We start from the raw sequence: 15,251 nt of genomic DNA, 5'->3' as shown, positions 1-15,251 counted from the left end.
TGAATAAAAATTGACAAAACATTGTCAAAGTTGCACCGAAATGCGCATATTTTCCTTATAAAATGCAACATCATTTTTTTATTGATTAACAATTTTATTGGTCAATTTCTATATATGTACATAATAATTTTATGTTTCAAAAAACTGTTAAGAGCTACGTCGAATTGTTTATTTTTATTCATAGTTTTGGCTTCAATGGCGCTCAAAAACTTCTTTGACTTTTGTCGCTTCTTTTCGGCTGAGGCCCCACTGTGCGTCGTTTCGCCGCTTTGGCATTTATCGCTGTGCGCCGTCCAACCGAGCGGCACTTTGAATCAGCAAAAGCTACAGTCCACACGTAGAGTTGGCAACGCTAGTGGCAGATCGCGAAAAAACATACTACAAAAGCACCGAGAAAAACATCAGAAACCAATTTGAATTCCTAAATACATATTTATTGTTTTGACAAAAAGGAAGCGACAAGATGAGCGGGTAAGCGGAACTAACGAAACAGAAAAAGTGAAGGAAATTAACACCCGTTGTTGCACCTGTTGCATTTCCCCTGTTTCTGCACAGAAAAGCTGACATTGCACTTATTGGACTGGCCGTGATGGGCCAGAATCTCATATTGAATATGGACGAGAAGGGGTTTGTTGTGTGCGCCTACAACCGCACGGTGGCCAAGGTCAAAGAGTTTCTCGCTAACGAGGCCAAAGGCACAAATGTGATTGGCGCTGAGTCACTGAAGGACATGGTCGAGAAGCTAAAAACGCCGCGAAAAATTATGCTGTTGGTCAAGGGTAAGTTGAAATTAAGTGAAATTTTTGGTTTTAAAACCTGCTGTTTTAAGCGCTTGGCTTGTATTTTTTTTTTTGGAGTGGCGTGAAGCGATCGCTTTTGTACCCTGCTCCTCTACGTGTGTGAGTGTTTTTATGTTTGTGTGGAAGTCAAAGCAATGTCATTATTCGGTTGATATTTGCTGTTTTTTTTTGTTTGCAAGTTGCATCCCGCAATGTGCGGGATAGGGCATGGCATGTAAGAAATGGAGAGAGAGAGAGAGAGAGGGAGAGGGAGAGAACAATTATGATATACTCACTGAGCGTATTCACCAAGCTTTCGATTAAACGATATCAACGGTTGTTGTTATTGCTGCTCTAATCTCAGTATTCCTTTTTAGCTGCGATTTGAGTAGTGCGATTTTTGTATGCAATGGATACGAGGCATGGGTCTGAAAGCACGAATCCAACAAAATACATGCAAAACTAAATATGTAATTTTTTAGAGCTCCACTCTAAAGTAAAGAAGAGCAAGTCTGTACTAAAGAAAAAACAAGCGTTAAACCGAAACCATTAAATATTCATAAACCGGCTCATAAACTTGCCCAACAGATGCAATCACTTTCACAGCTACTCCTCACCCACACATAGTACGTGAAATACATGGAGTGACTTTCACTGTTGCTCCACACAAGTGATTCTAATCTCTACTGCAAATTGCACACACATAAATATTGCTGCTCTCGTATGCTAATCAACGTGCGCGACTTATCTCTGTTGTATGGAACGCATAGACTGCTCGCCTACCAACCGAAATTCTTTGACATTCATTATAGGTCACACCTGAAGAGGCAGGCTATTGCAGAGGGGATTTCCTCGCTCTCAACTCTCTTCAGCCATCCTCTTCGCTCGTTTATCCCGCCAATCTTTCACACAATGCCAGTGATTCATTCTTATTAAATACATACATACGTACATACTATGTACATATGTACATCCCTAAAAACGACCGCTAGATAGATAGATGAAATGCTATCACAAATACTTGTTGGCCTTATCTGGGGTTGGAGGAGTGCTTGGCAAGGAACGACTTGGAGGTGACCTCAAATCAAGGTTAGCCATGCTTCGGGCTGGCTGCGTGACTTTTTCAATCGGCAGAACAGCCAATTAACCTTGACTAATCGTGCTCTATGCTTTTCCAATCCCGTTTCAGCCGGCAGCGCCGTCGACGACTTCATCGAGCAACTAGTGCCGCTGCTTTCCCGCGGTGATGTGATTATTGATGGCGGCAACTCTGAGTACCAGGACACGTCGCGTCGCTGCGCCGAGCTGGAGAAGCTGGGACTGCTTTTTGTGGGCTCAGGCGTCAGCGGTGGCGAGGAGGGTGCCCGTCACGGACCCTCTCTGATGCCCGGCGGACACGAAGCCGCCTGGCCCCTGATTAAGCCTATCTTTCAGGCCATCTGCGCCAAGGCTGATGGCGAGCCCTGTTGTGAGTGGGTCGGCGATGGGGGTGCGGGCCACTTTGTCAAGATGGTGCACAATGGCATCGAGTATGGAGACATGCAGTTAATCTGCGAGGCCTATCACATTATGCAGAGCCTGGGTCTGTCCGCCACCCAGATGGCTGATGAGTTCGGCAAGTGGAACTCGGCCGAGCTAGACTCTTTCCTCATCGAGATCACGCGCGACATTCTGAAGTACAAAGACACCAAGGGACACCTGCTGGAACGGATTCGGGATACGGCCGGCCAGAAGGGTACGGGCAAATGGACTGCCATTGCCGCCCTACAATACGGCGTTCCCGTGACGCTCATTGGCGAGGCTGTCTTCTCCCGCTGCCTATCCGCCCTCAAGCAGGAGCGCGTCCATGCTAGCGGTGTGCTCAAGGGTTCCTCAGTGAAGCCGACCGTTGCAAATGTGACCAAGTTCCTCGACGACATCAAGCACGCCCTGTACTGCTCCAAAATTGTTAGTTACGCGCAGGGATTTATGCTGATGCGGGAGGCGGCCAAGGAAAACAACTGGAGGCTGAACTACGGTGGTATTGCGCTGATGTGGCGCGGCGGCTGCATCATACGCAGCGTCTTTCTGGGAAACATCAAGGACGCGTACACATCGCAGCCGCAGCTGACCAACCTCCTGCTGGACGACTTCTTCAAGAAGGCCATTGAGCGAGGCCAGGACTCGTGGCGCGAGGTGGTGGCCAATGCCTTCCGCTGGGGCATTCCAGTGCCAGCGCTCTCCACCGCCCTAAGCTTCTACGACGGCTATCGCACCGCCAAGCTTCCCGCAAATCTTCTCCAGGCCCAGCGCGACTACTTTGGGGCCCACACCTACGAGCTGCTTGGCGACGAGGGCAAGTTCCATCACACCAACTGGACGGGAACCGGTGGCAATGTATCGGCCAGTACCTATCAGGCATAGGCGTTGATACCGTCCCCCCGCACACACCAAACCCACATTCCATGTCATAAGCTGGTGTTCGGGCTGCTCCCTGATACTAGTTGGAAGTTAAAATTGTTTTTTTTAGGGTAGCAGTACCTATTTATAACGTTAATATATATGTATGTATATATAATTTCATATTGTTTTGAAACATAATATTAAATTGGTGTTTTTTTGCTAGCAAACTATAGCGATTCCTTCACTGGTGGTTCAAAAATAAGGCCTACATATATAACTTGGCTTCCATAAAATCATCAACAATGAGCAAAAAGCTTTATCCAGTTAGAATTGTGTAGTAACGAGTCTTTCGAGTTGTAAGTATATATATTATTAATCTGAGAACAGGCTTTTGTACACCAGGGGCAAGCCCTCCTTGGCGGCATCCTCTCAGTCATCCAAGGGGCTTAGTGTTTTCTTGTTCTCGATCACCAGCTTGTCCGCCGTGTAGAGGTGGCCGATGATGACCTACAAGCGTCATGGAATAGGTTAACAAACCGAAATACTTATCACACTGCCGTATGTAGAACCCGATCCGATAAGGCAGCAGTCAGTGACAACGCGCGCACGCGGTGTGACGCGCTGATGCACCCACTCACCTGCCGCCGTATCAGCTCCAGATTCTGTTTGCCGGCCTCCATTTTTCGATCGATTTCAGCAAAGTCTCGGATGGCCTTGTTGGCGCGGAATGTGTCGCGTATCTTGCGAACAGCGTACATTCTATGGATGGGAGTGAGATAGGGTGTAATTATCACAATTATCGTGAGTCTATTTCATCACACACGAACCTAAAGTTGTAAGCAGGCAGCTTTTCAGATTCCCGCATTAAATTCCGGTACAGCGTGATGGCCTGGCGACGTGTTGACATCTTGGTATGCTGAGCAGGTGAAGCAGGGGGAAAGCGAATGGGCAAGTGGCGTGTGCTGCGTGTAATTCTATGCGCGCTTTAATTAATAATATAGTGTTATTGTCGATTTTTAATGTGAATGGGGGAGTTTCTGTTTTCTCTATTTTGTGCCGCTTGATGACATAAAAGTTTACATGATAGCAGAAGGTGGGGAACGGGAAAATACCACCATAAAATACTAAAATTCTAGCTGCACAAACAGCTGCTGCAAAATGTGTGCTATTTTTGGGGCTATGGTCACACTGGCAATTGTCCATGCATTACTAATTGAGAATAACATCGCTGCACTATGTTCCAAGTTAAACGAATAGCATGATAGTAAATATACATAATTTAAGACCAATGATTATCAAGAAATGGTATCGGAGAATATTTGTATATGTATGTCTGAAGATGTGTCTAGCATATACCAGCATATATACCTACCACAAATGCACTTTGATTAGGTATTAAGCGAGTAGGTATTTAGAAAAAAGACTGTTTAATGATCTATTATATAATCTACTACACATATTTTTGTACATGCATTCATTTACCTATTGATTTGGTAAATTCATAAATGGTTAAGTAATTGTGAGACTCGTTATAAATCAGCATTTTTCTGCTCCTGCGCTCATGGTCACACCGTCAGTGGCGACGATAGTTTTCCCAAATAACTATAATTTTCGTGTTGTTTGTTGTTCTTTTTTTGTTCGTTACATAGCACGCTGAAAACAAATACCTTAAGGTAAATAAAAAACAGCTGAATAAAAATGTAATAATGATAAGTTCTCGGCGAAAAAGAATAAATCACTGTAATGCGGGCCCTCACGTCCATAAAAGACTAAATGCCTATGTCTCTCACTCAAAACTATTCCCCATGCATTGCTTATTGTATGCCCAACTAGAGGAAGATTGAGAGAGAGAAAATTGAAAATCGGCGCTAAAAAAATAGAAAAATACTAGTTACTAGTGAGAAAACATGACGCATTGTTTGCATTTGTGTGCGCGCGTGTGAACCCCGTCTATGTGTGTGTGAGAAAGTGGAAAGAACAGTGGACTGATTATGCGTCGGTTGCCCGCAATTCAGCAGTAAACCAAATAAGGATTTCACGGCTAAAAAGCTGCGTGTGTTCTGTGCGTAATGTACTCGAATAAGCAAGAACAAAAATAGGGCCATTAATTTCGTCAGATCCAAACAACCACTCACACAGCTAAACGAATACGCCAACATACATACACATACGCATTGTATCGATAGCGATACTCCCCGGCCCAATAGTGTGGAGCATATGCAGTTACGGTAAAGGCATTGTAATAATAAGGCACATAAGGCCATAAGGCCATAAGGCACACCGGCCTCCCCTGGTAGCATAATAACTGTCTCGTCTGCATCTACCTCTGTTTCCAACTGGAACCGTTAATGCTGCAATAAAGAGACAGTTCTCTCGCACTGCCCCACGATTTTCTCTCCCGCTCCACCAACACACACACCTATCGATAGTACCAATTCGATACTCTCCTGTTTCGATAGTGTGGAACATATGCAGTTACGGTTTTCTTGCTTGCCCGCTCCATTATCCGCTGACAGCCTGTTAGATGTAAATTGTGTAATATTTTTCAAAACTTAAAGTATTCACCGAGTGCGCTTAATTGGGCCCGAGGCCTGCCAACGCTCGCTCTCATACACTGGTTGTGAAAACCGAATGGCGGGGAACGCTGTGTAAGCTGATTGCATGCAATTTGATTAAAACCGAGATCGAGTATTCGGCGGCTCTCATCTAATCTGCATATTGGCAAATCGCCATAAAAATGCAACTTTTTGTTCTCGGTTTGCGTGTTTTTTTAACCAGCCATTCTTTTTTGATTGTTTTATCGCTACCTACGTTGGGTCGCTTTCGCTGTGACGTTATCTTATGGCGGGCGGAGCACCTATCTGACCGTGGGGGCTGTCTCAAAACCGTTTGCGGGCTGAAGCGATGAAACACACATATTATTAATAATTTGTATCTTTGTGTCAAACTCCAGTCAGAGATCAGCCCAATCAGAATGCTTTCGCTGCAGAATCAACGGCAACCGAAAACAAGCGCCCTGGTGGACGACTATGAGATCTCGGACACGGTGCTTGGCCTGGGCATCAACGGCAAGGTAGTACAGTGCACCAATCGACGCACCAAACAGAACTATGCACTCAAGGTGTTGCTGGACAATGAGAAAGCCCGGCGTGAGGTCGATCTCCATTGGCGTGTGAGTGGCTGCAAGCACATCGTCAACATCATTGATGTCTATGAAAACACGTACAGCGGCCGAAAGTGTCTGTTGGTTGTGATGGAGTGCATGGAGGGCGGTGAGCTCTTCCAGCGCATTCAGGACAAGGCCGATGGCGCCTTTACGGAACGCGAGGCGGCACAGATAATGCACGAGATATGTGCGGCAATAGACTATCTGCACAGTCGCGATATCGCGCATCGCGATCTTAAGCCCGAGAACTTGCTCTACACCACATCCCAGCCAAATGCGATCCTGAAGCTGACAGACTTCGGTTTTGCAAAAGAGACCTTCACCAATGACACCCTCCAAACGCCCTGCTATACACCGTACTATGTTGGTGAGTGAGAATAGAGGAATCGATCGATTGGATCCTGTTCTGGCTGCTTATTCAAATTCTATTTTATGCAGCGCCCGAAGTACTGGGCCCTGAGAAATACGACAAAAGCTGCGACATCTGGTCGCTGGGAGTGGTCATGTACATTATAATGTGCGGCTTCCCGCCGTTCTACAGCAACAATGGTCTTGCCATTTCGCCGGGTATGAAGAAGCGCATCCGCACAGGGCAGTACGATTTTCCCGATCCGGAATGGACGAACGTTAGCCAGTCGGCTAAGGATTTGATCAAGGGCATGCTGAACGTAGACCCCAGCAAGCGTTTGCGCATCCAAGACGTAATACGCAACAAGTGGATTGCCCAGTACAATGCCGTGCCACAAACACCTCTGTGCACTGGCCGCATGCTCAAGGAGGGTGAGGAGACCTGGCCGGAGGTACAAGAGGAAATGACCCGCTCCCTGGCCACCATGCGAGTGGACTACGATCAGGTAAGTCTATTACGTTTGGCTTAGAGTAACAAACTAATTCTCCTCTCTTTGGCAGATGCAAATTAAGGCGCTGGACAAGTCGAACAATCCACTCCTGACAAAGCGAAGGAAAAAGATTGAGGAGATCTATGGAACAAATGCTACGGCACGGAACTAGACAAAGCAAACAGAGCAACACATACTGCTACGGCCAATCTCCGAGTGAGAGTGAGGTATAGGTAGGAATAGAAGGAGGAGTAGGGCACGACAGAGGCCATCAAATCAGACGATGGTTGTTTTTACCACTTAAGAGGACAACGTTGCAGTACGCTATAATTACTGCTATAACTATCGACAGCAACAGCAACTACTACTATAACTAAAACTACTCCATCATGCTATGTTACGTTATGTTTTCTTTCTTTGTCCATTATCTAATGTATGTATAATCCATTTCCAAAAAAAAGGTTCTTAGGGTATATTTTTAGTCTGAAAAGTGCTCTTTTTTTGAGAAGAAAAACATACTTAAAAAACAACTCTTAACTAAGCAAAAAAAAAAAAAGAAACGTGTAGAAAGCCTAGAGCAAGCCTAGCCCAGCTAGCCCTGCAGTGAGAACATGTTTCCAGTTTTAGCTGGAGAAATGCAGAAATTTCGTATTCTTCAGTCGCGTGAAATGTTCTCGTTTCCATTTGTAAACGTGCAATTTGTAATGTACTTTTTTTATTTGTGTGTACTTTTCTCTTTTGATTGTATACATATATAAATATGTGTATATATATATATATATATATATGTGTGTATGTATGTACAAAGATCAATATACATACATATGTATTATCTGTGTGCGTATGGTATACAAAATTCAATTGCAAAAACGATTATAAAGCCAGTTGACGTTAACGTTAGCCCATGCTGCTGCTGCAAATTTCAGTGTTAGTTGGTTGTCATTTCATTTGCTGACTCTGCAAGCGATATACCATTTTACCGTATAGCGTATTTGTAGTTTATAAACAAAACAAAAACAAAAAAAAACCAAGCTTATTTTACTATGATTAAATTCAAAAAGTATATACACGAAAATGATTAAATTTTTTGTAAACGAAGAAGGGGTCGCTGATTGGTTGCATTTCCAAAAAGTAGTCAGTGTTATAACAAGAAGGAAGCCAGTTCCAGCTTCAGAGGAACAGTTTATTCAAAGAACATTAATTCACGTATAACCGCCAAGTATTAAGTTTACTAGTGTCGTTTACGTGTACAAATCGAAGGTATATATTTCAGTTTAATTCTTCTGCTTTCGACATCTTGTAGGTCTGTATTTCGGTGGCCTCTGCTGACAACAAGTATTAGGTGTACGAGCTTCGCGTACGTGTAGAAGACTAAATCTAAAAGCGTACACTGGGTGTAGCTTTTTAACAGTCTCATTGTACAGCATTCAAACGCCGTCCACATGAAGGCTGGAAATAATTGATCAACGCATGATGTAGGTGGCACCAATTTTTGGTCCTTTGGGTATATCCTTCCATAAGTTTCACGGACTGAAGACATATTAACAATGTGGATTAATTGAAGTCGATTATTTATAAAGCAGAAGGAATTATGGCTATATCGATTCGGCATTTGTGATATACAACAATTAATGGACAAGGAAAATAATGAAATCCTTCAGTTTACTTCCTGGAGAGATTTTGGCCCAGGGCAGCCTGGGGTCAGTTGAAGAATAGTTTCCATGCTAAGTATTTGTGGGTTTTTCTTTATTGATGGTTTAACATTGCAACCTAGATAATACATACATTTTTATATTGTACGTGCAGACATATTCGTACATGTCTTTAACTTTGCGCGGGTGTATGGGGAGTGAGTAAAGTAACCCATGGTTTATAAATATTAATAAGATGGGGTATTTCCGCTCTTCGAGTCGTATATTGCTTTTGCCACTACCTAACCTTGAGGTAACCTTTAGTTTTATAAAACGACAAAAAAAGTGGTGGTGGAGTAACTGAGTTTGGGGTGGGGGACAGGCGACTGAGAGGAATACGCAAATAACTATGGATGGTATTCCTGAAAAGATTTCGTGGATCAATAAGCTTTTCGCAGCTGTTTCATGCAAATGGCACAGTGCGTACAGCCGGCAATTCGGATTCGATTCTACTTCGAAGCAGATTTCGCTTAGATTATTTGGAAGATTTGGAACACATTTGCTGGTTTTTGTGTCATATATTTTTTTGTGATTTCAATAGGAAGAAATTTTGTGTTCGTGTGATGCTTATTTATATATAATCTACCACATTTTTAAAACATTCTGGGTTTCAAGCGATAGTTTTTTTCGATAGCTTTGTTATTATATTCTCTTTAATAGGATCTCATTAATAAACCTGTTGGGTGCGGCTAATCTCTTTCAGGAATACCCTTATTAATGTCCCAGCAGTTTTTCAGGTGTTGTGTCTCGTGTGTGTCGTGTGTGGGGAGTGGTGCATTAATTTCTAGTTCGAATTTCGAACCAACGGCTACATGGCTACGACTACTACAATAGCTAACAATCGACATGGATACACATGTAGTAAGATAGCTATTCTAACGGTTTCTCTTCGAATTGAGCCAACATCCGACACTTTTTCCTTATTCGCTTTTGTTCCATTTTAATTGTTTTTTTATCATTTCTAATTTCTTTTGGTTTTTTTTTTTTTTGATTGCACTTATCAATTTACAAAAAATTTCTGGAAGAACAACATCCGCTTAGAAAAATACATTTGGTTATACCCCTTTCTGGTTCCTCTCTTGTATTGTGATTTCTATAGCCATTTCTGGTTTATTTTTTTGTTTTTTTAGTATGTGTGCATTTCTGATTCTGTTCTAACCTTAATTTTAGTTTTAATGGCAGATAAACGAGATTCGCCGTAGTTCACGGGTCCTCCCACCTAATAGTTGAACTTTAAATTCCTGCATTCGGTTCCCGTGTGCCTGGTTGTCCTTATCAACATCATTTCATTAATTATCCTCCTCCTATTGGTTTCCGTCTCTATTTCCTATTTCCTTTTAGCTATAGTTTTGTAAACTGAAGGTACATTTTCCACCAATGGCGAAGCGCGGCGCACCGTTTTCGCCCTCCGTCGAGACTCAATCTCCGGATCTCCCTTATAGGAAGCTGTCGCAACTGTTCTCCGCCTCACTATTCGAGCAGTCCATGGCCGGCAAGGATCCGCCACGGCGATAGGCCAACTGCCGCTTCTCCGGTTCGCTTCTCTGGCTACTGGAGCCGGACGTACACCCGCTCCCACTCCCGCTGGCACTAGCCAGACTTCCGCTCAGGTAACTCCCGCGGCGGTTGGATGTGGATGGAGTGTCGGGCTGCGCAACGGCGTTGAGACGGGGAAAGTATTTGTATAGCTCCAGCAGTTGGTTGAGCTTGTGGTGGGGCTTGTACTCTACATCGTCCAGGGACTGGGCTGCCGAGCTGCTGCTGCTCAGCGGTGTCCAGAAGGTGAGGCCGAGCTGGGCCAAATGACCTCCCTGGATCGGGAAATGGAGCGCTCGTTAACATTTAGTGTCAATAGCCCTGATGGAAATACCAGAAACACCCACCTTGATGTCCGTCTCCAGCTTGTCGCCGATCATGGCGCACTCTTGCGGCTTGACGCTGAGGAAATTGCAGGCCGCATAGAAGATCTCCGGATGGGGCTTCTCCCAGGGCAGGTCCGAGGAGACCAGCACGCAATCAAAGTACCCGCGCACATTCAGTCGGGCCACCTTCTCCCACTGGGCATTCGAAGGCCCGTTCGTGATGAGGGCCAGGGCATAGCCTGCCCGACGCATTCGCGTCAGCAGCTGCACATAGTCAGCCGGCACGGCCAGGTAGCGGTATCGCAACCGTAGCCACTGTGGATAGATCTCATCCGCGAGGTGCTTGTACTTGGGCAGCAGCGACTCCCGCCACAGGTGGGTGCGCCACGAGTCCAGTGAGGTCTGCGTGTTGTCCGGACAGCGGCGGAAGGATTTCAAAAAAGTCTGCGCGGCCAGAGAGGCATCATCTTTGGTGAAATGGTACTGCGACTCAAGTAGATCTGAGAGCTGTTAATAAAAGAAACACACAAACACACAAACAAATGGCTTGTTAAATACCAGAAACGAGTCATTGTCGTAATCGTAATCCGCCGTATCAGTGCATTCATCTAACTGCACATACACTCATGCACATGCACTCGTACACAAACACACACAGTTGCACACTTGACAAACGAATATTTTTGGGTACGCGCGTGCGACGTGCTTGGCCGCATCCGTCCGGGTCGGGTGGGGTGCTTCGACGACGTAACAGTCAGCGCCACTCAGCAGTGGAAAATTTTCTTGACGCTGCCTCACAGCGCGCGCACCAAATTTGGACAGGCGGCCGCCCTTTCCCAAGTCGGATCCTAAAAATATTCACCTTACGTATGGCTTTAGAATCGCCGGCTCTGGTCGGGATCAGAGTGTTGTCCAGGTCAAAATAGAAGGCAGAGATCTTCGCACATTTCGACTCAAAAAGTGTGGTCTGCTTGGAGGAGAGTTTACTAGCTGCCATGGGGGCCTCACACAAACTCGGAAGTTATTTGGACGGGGTCAATGTGGAAAAAATCAAGACGAGTCAAATGGGAATTGGGGAATTATTCGAAATGTTCGAAAATCGCGCGCAAAACAGGCCCTGGTTATTGTTGATGCAATTCGGTTTGCTCAAAGTTGGACGCGGCAACTAAATTTAACAAAAACTTTGGACTAAAGTTAAAAAGGGGGAACAGGTGAGTGTAGCGAGAGCGAAGCTATGACTGAAAGAAAGTGCTCTCGGGCTATGGGTCTCGCGACGCACTGCCGGACAGTTGATGGTGAAAGTCTGTGCACAGTGAGCGCATATCAATTAATTTATTGACTCAAATTAAGAAACTTCAATGAGCAAATACTTGGGGAGACTGAGGCACAAACCTTTTTCACCTAGTATTGCATACTTTAGTTGATTGAAACTGATATCATCTCGCCTACCATCATAACATTTACACAGTCAACATGTGCTTCCCGTGCCCATTTTGTGCATTTATTTCTGTATGGCACTGTTCGTTCGAGCGCGAACGGTGCGACAATATACATATCAGTGGCAGAGTGCGCGCTGCCGCCAGCCATGAGTCAGAGCGAGCGCACAATACATGAAGAGGGGGTGGGTTTTTCCAGCTGTTCGAAGTAATTTATAATGGTGCGCAGTAATTAACAAACTCGTTTTCGTTTTATTTCAGGAAGAAAAACAAAACTTCTTTGTTGGCTAAAAATACAGTTCTTTAACATTTCAAAGACTTACAGCACTGTCCAGAGATATTCATATCGATATATCGCTTACGATAGTCCCACTCGCGTTATTCCGCAAGTTCCCACTTGATCATCCCTAGGACGCTAGACAATATTTCTGTGGCCCGACGCAATTTTTGTAGCCGTTCTCAAAGTTTGTGCTGTTCCGAAATGAGCACTAAACCGGACTTAAACCATTCGGATCTGAGCATAGAACTGCTGGCTCCAGGTTGGTAATTTCTGCCTTACCTGCAAATACTTTCTTATCTGATAATCGCCTTTTTGCTCATAGAAACAATACTAAAAACTGACGACGATGTAGCATCGGGGCCCATATTGACACAGCAACAGCAGAAAAAAGTGGCGGAGGATCCAGCCGGCTCCTCTAAGCCGGACGAGCTCATTTCGCTAGAGACGCTCCGCGAATCGCCAGTGCAATGGCCCGAGAGATGTAAGTAGTTACAGTGTATTTCGTTGGCGCCCTTTTCTAACGTGTGTTCGCGCCTTGCCCCTAGTCCCTGGCATGGATGAATTCCTCACAATGTGCGATACACCTATGTACTCACCCAGCGTTGAGCCCATTTCCACCTTAACCGCCGAGGACATGGTAAAAATAAACCGTGAGTATCACACAAAATAATAATAATTCAGAGATTAAATAGAAAGGAAATCCCCATATGTATAGGTCTGTCAAAGATGGCGCCCGATGAATTGATCGCGATGATCAAGAGCATGCATGATGAAATCTACCAACTGGGCCTTTTAGAGGCCAAGGAGATGTCCCGAGGCAAGCTGTTGGAAATCTTCGATCGCGATCGTAATCCCAAGCGTCACACCTGACCCAAATTACGCCATTTAAGAGGCGTATGGGATGGGACCACCCTCAGATCTTTTTCTGGTGCCCATCCGAAGAATCCTTAGCTCTTAGTATATCTTTTTTTGTTCATACCTACCCTATACAACGCGTGCTTGAACCTTTGTAGATTGCACGCCTACCGACCAGCAAAATAATATTATTTCTATTGTTAATTTATGGCGATAATGGTTGCAACATTATACAGTGCCTGCAAAAAATATTACTACATTGCACGCGCCGACCACCGAAAGAAAACTATTTATAAGAATAATTGATTGCAACCGTAACGTTTATGTTTATTAAAGCATTGATTACATGGACAACTACCAGAGTGTGTGTGTGTGCTTTCCGAAGGAACTTCTAATCCTTCAGAATCGAAAGGAAGTGTGGCTTTGATAGAGTGGGAGAAGGCACAGATCTGATAAATTCAACTATGCATATCCTGCGTATATATAGACTAAATATACATATATTAACGCAACAATCCAACCACTACGTGGTGTGTGTGAATAATCCTTTGATCCTTTCTTCTATTGGCTATAAATACTATATGTGGAAGCCCCTACCCGCTCCCTACTCCTGCCACTGCATCCCAAAACGCTGCTCGAATGTGATTCGATTATAGACTCCGGCATCGGCCAACTGCATGGGATCCGTGTAGTAGGCAAACCGCCTGATATCCATCATGGCCACATCGAACATCTGCTTCCAGCTGGTCAGATCCGTCACACTCATGTGTATGGGAAGCTGCGGATCGGGTATATCGATGGCTGCCTGCAAACGGTCAAAAGCCTCGGCAATGGGCCCCACCGACAGATTCACCCAGTACTCGCCCGGAAAGCGTTTATTCTCACAGAACGGCGCCCCCTTACGCATGATGAACACCAGCATTAGTATCTCGTAGCGCTCGGAGTTCTCGTAGAATCGCTTGGTGCGCGTTTTCTCCACAAAGTCGATTAGTAGGATCAGCGGTGTATAGTTCTGTAGATGCATCAACAGCTCCCGGTCCGTCCACAAGTATCGTCCGCCCTTGACACTCAGCAGGCTCATATTTCCGGAAAGTTGATGATGTGGCTGCTGTTGCTGTTGCGGATGATGGTGCTGCTGCTGTTGATGCTGCTGCTGCTGTTGCTGATGATGATGTTGCTGCTGCTGCTGATGCTGATGTTGATGCGGCTGATGATGAATGCCACCAGTGGAGGAGGTGACCACTGTGGTGGGTGCTACTACACCTGCGTTTCCTGTATTCGATGCGCTTGGGCTGGGCATAGCGACGACAATGCCGATGCTGCTGCCAGTCTGTCTCAGGCAGCCGACCTCCTCGACCATGTGCGATGACGACAAATGCAATTAAGCCAAGTACTGCTGCTGTTGCCAATGCTAATGTGGGTCCACTGCTGTTGCTGTGCTCTCTCGTCGCCCCTCTTTCGAACCAGGCCAAGGTCAGAGCGAGTGGGGCAGTGGGGGAGAGAGAGATGGAGTGCCACGTACCACCCGTGCGTCGCGTTAGTTACTTGTTGCAATCAAAACCACCCACTACTGCCTGCCACTTTCAATTAATGCCGCACACGGAAACTTTCAACCTTGCTTGAAAGCCTGGAGGAGTGCAGGATGGTTGAACGAATAGTCAACGAAGCAGTAAGAGGTCTGCACGTTTCGGCCTCTGTTGCCACCCCAACATCTATTCTATTACACTGACAATTACCACCAGCAATTCTGCACTAGTGCCTCTGTCTGTCCCTGACGATTGTTCCAACGCAAATGCGTCTCTGCTGCACAGCCATGGACTCGACGTACTCGGAACCCACTCAGATTCGGTCTCTGTCTCGGTCTTCCTTACTCATTCGCTCGCTCTGCCTTGGTCTGACAGCCCGATTTGCGGCCTCATTCTGTTCGGAGACTGAGACCCGAATGCATTTTACTGGTTTGT

The 15,251-nt window shown here is 45.3% G+C and overlaps 6 protein-coding genes across 8 annotated transcripts; 3 read left to right on the top strand and 3 right to left on the bottom strand.

Annotated features, from left to right (window-relative positions):
* Positions 1-297: 297 nt before the first annotated feature.
* LOC108152379 (6-phosphogluconate dehydrogenase, decarboxylating) lies at positions 298-3,388 on the top strand. The gene is made up of 3 exons (XM_017281671.2): positions 298-471; positions 556-779; positions 1,969-3,388. The coding sequence occupies exons 1-3, from the start codon at positions 464-466 to the stop codon at positions 3,180-3,182; spliced, it is 1,446 nt and encodes a 481-aa protein (XP_017137160.1). The 5' UTR covers positions 298-463; the 3' UTR covers positions 3,183-3,388.
* LOC108152381 (protein bcn92) lies at positions 3,318-4,269 on the bottom strand. Its single transcript, XM_017281675.2, has 3 exons — positions 3,989-4,269; positions 3,800-3,920; positions 3,318-3,668 (listed from the first exon to the last, which is right to left on the bottom strand). The coding sequence occupies exons 1-3, from the start codon at positions 4,066-4,068 to the stop codon at positions 3,591-3,593; spliced, it is 279 nt and encodes a 92-aa protein (XP_017137164.1). The 5' UTR covers positions 4,069-4,269; the 3' UTR covers positions 3,318-3,590.
* Positions 4,270-4,719: 450 nt separating this feature from the next.
* On the top strand, positions 4,720-7,722 carry LOC108152380 (MAP kinase-activated protein kinase 2). 3 transcript variants are annotated; one of them, XM_017281672.2, is made up of 4 exons: positions 4,720-4,834; positions 6,115-6,694; positions 6,766-7,181; positions 7,237-7,722. In XM_017281672.2, the coding sequence occupies exons 2-4, from the start codon at positions 6,136-6,138 to the stop codon at positions 7,336-7,338; spliced, it is 1,077 nt and encodes a 358-aa protein (XP_017137161.1). In that variant the 5' UTR covers positions 4,720-4,834; positions 6,115-6,135; the 3' UTR covers positions 7,339-7,722. The 3 variants fall into 3 exon arrangements, with proteins under 3 accessions (XP_017137161.1, XP_017137163.1, XP_017137162.1); XM_017281674.2 differs by lacking the exon at positions 4,720-4,834 and adding an exon at positions 5,250-5,389; XM_017281673.2 differs by lacking the exon at positions 4,720-4,834 and adding an exon at positions 5,706-5,809.
* A 1,173-nt stretch (positions 7,723-8,895) lies between these two features.
* Positions 8,896-12,079, bottom strand: LOC108152020 (N-acylneuraminate-9-phosphatase). Its single transcript, XM_017280997.2, has 3 exons — positions 11,582-12,079; positions 10,741-11,226; positions 8,896-10,668 (listed from the first exon to the last, which is right to left on the bottom strand). Exons 1-3 carry the CDS (start codon positions 11,714-11,716, stop codon positions 10,294-10,296), a joined length of 996 nt encoding a protein of 331 aa, XP_017136486.1. The 5' UTR covers positions 11,717-12,079; the 3' UTR covers positions 8,896-10,293.
* Positions 12,080-12,528: 449 nt separating this feature from the next.
* LOC108152022 (protein lin-52 homolog) lies at positions 12,529-13,641 on the top strand. Its single transcript, XM_017280999.2, has 4 exons — positions 12,529-12,694; positions 12,758-12,916; positions 12,981-13,085; positions 13,151-13,641. Exons 1-4 carry the CDS (start codon positions 12,637-12,639, stop codon positions 13,303-13,305), a joined length of 477 nt encoding a protein of 158 aa, XP_017136488.1. The 5' UTR covers positions 12,529-12,636; the 3' UTR covers positions 13,306-13,641.
* LOC108152021 (alpha-protein kinase 1) lies at positions 13,593-15,222 on the bottom strand. Its single transcript, XM_017280998.2, has one exon. It carries the CDS (start codon positions 14,648-14,650, stop codon positions 13,895-13,897), a length of 756 nt encoding a protein of 251 aa, XP_017136487.1. The 5' UTR covers positions 14,651-15,222; the 3' UTR covers positions 13,593-13,894.
* Positions 15,223-15,251: the final 29 nt, after the last annotated feature.

Source organism: Drosophila miranda, chromosome XR (assembly GCF_003369915.1).
Source record: "Drosophila miranda strain MSH22 chromosome XR, D.miranda_PacBio2.1, whole genome shotgun sequence".
Lineage (NCBI taxonomy): Eukaryota > Metazoa > Arthropoda > Insecta > Diptera > Drosophilidae > Drosophila > Drosophila miranda.
The sequence above is the reverse complement of the archived record's forward strand: the minus strand, read 5'-3'. Positions and strand labels throughout refer to the sequence as shown.

What these genes read in the sequence shown, in the direction of transcription:
- LOC108152379 (XM_017281671.2), top strand. An exon ending in AATTATGCTGTTGGTCAAGG is followed by an intron (nt 780 to 1,968) that starts GTAAGTTGAAAT and finishes ATCCCGTTTCAG; the next exon opens with CCGGCAGCGCCGTCGACGAC.
- LOC108152381 (XM_017281675.2), bottom strand. Translation starts at nt 4,068, where the DNA reads ATGTCAACACGTCGCCAGGCCATCACGCTGTACCGGAATTTAATGCGG. An exon ending in CTGCCTGCTTACAACTTTAG is followed by an intron (nt 3,921 to 3,988) that starts GTTCGTGTGTGA and finishes TCCCATCCATAG; the next exon opens with AATGTACGCTGTTCGCAAGA. An exon ending in TGGAGCTGATACGGCGGCAG is followed by an intron (nt 3,669 to 3,799) that starts GTGAGTGGGTGC and finishes TGACGCTTGTAG; the next exon opens with GTCATCATCGGCCACCTCTA.
- LOC108152380 (XM_017281672.2), top strand. Translation starts at nt 6,136, where the DNA reads ATGCTTTCGCTGCAGAATCAACGGCAACCGAAAACAAGCGCCCTGGTG. An exon ending in CTATACACCGTACTATGTTG is followed by an intron (nt 6,695 to 6,765) that starts GTGAGTGAGAAT and finishes TATTTTATGCAG; the next exon opens with CGCCCGAAGTACTGGGCCCT. An exon ending in TGCGAGTGGACTACGATCAG is followed by an intron (nt 7,182 to 7,236) that starts GTAAGTCTATTA and finishes TCTCTTTGGCAG; the next exon opens with ATGCAAATTAAGGCGCTGGA.
- LOC108152020 (XM_017280997.2), bottom strand. Translation starts at nt 11,716, where the DNA reads ATGGCAGCTAGTAAACTCTCCTCCAAGCAGACCACACTTTTTGAGTCG. An exon ending in ATTCTAAAGCCATACGTAAG is followed by an intron (nt 11,227 to 11,581) that starts GTGAATATTTTT and finishes TTTTATTAACAG; the next exon opens with CTCTCAGATCTACTTGAGTC. An exon ending in AGCTGGAGACGGACATCAAG is followed by an intron (nt 10,669 to 10,740) that starts GTGGGTGTTTCT and finishes TTCCCGATCCAG; the next exon opens with GGAGGTCATTTGGCCCAGCT.
- LOC108152022 (XM_017280999.2), top strand. Translation starts at nt 12,637, where the DNA reads ATGAGCACTAAACCGGACTTAAACCATTCGGATCTGAGCATAGAACTG. An exon ending in AGTGCAATGGCCCGAGAGAT is followed by an intron (nt 12,917 to 12,980) that starts GTAAGTAGTTAC and finishes CCTTGCCCCTAG; the next exon opens with TCCCTGGCATGGATGAATTC. An exon ending in GGACATGGTAAAAATAAACC is followed by an intron (nt 13,086 to 13,150) that starts GTGAGTATCACA and finishes CCATATGTATAG; the next exon opens with GTCTGTCAAAGATGGCGCCC.
- LOC108152021 (XM_017280998.2), bottom strand. Translation starts at nt 14,650, where the DNA reads ATGGTCGAGGAGGTCGGCTGCCTGAGACAGACTGGCAGCAGCATCGGC.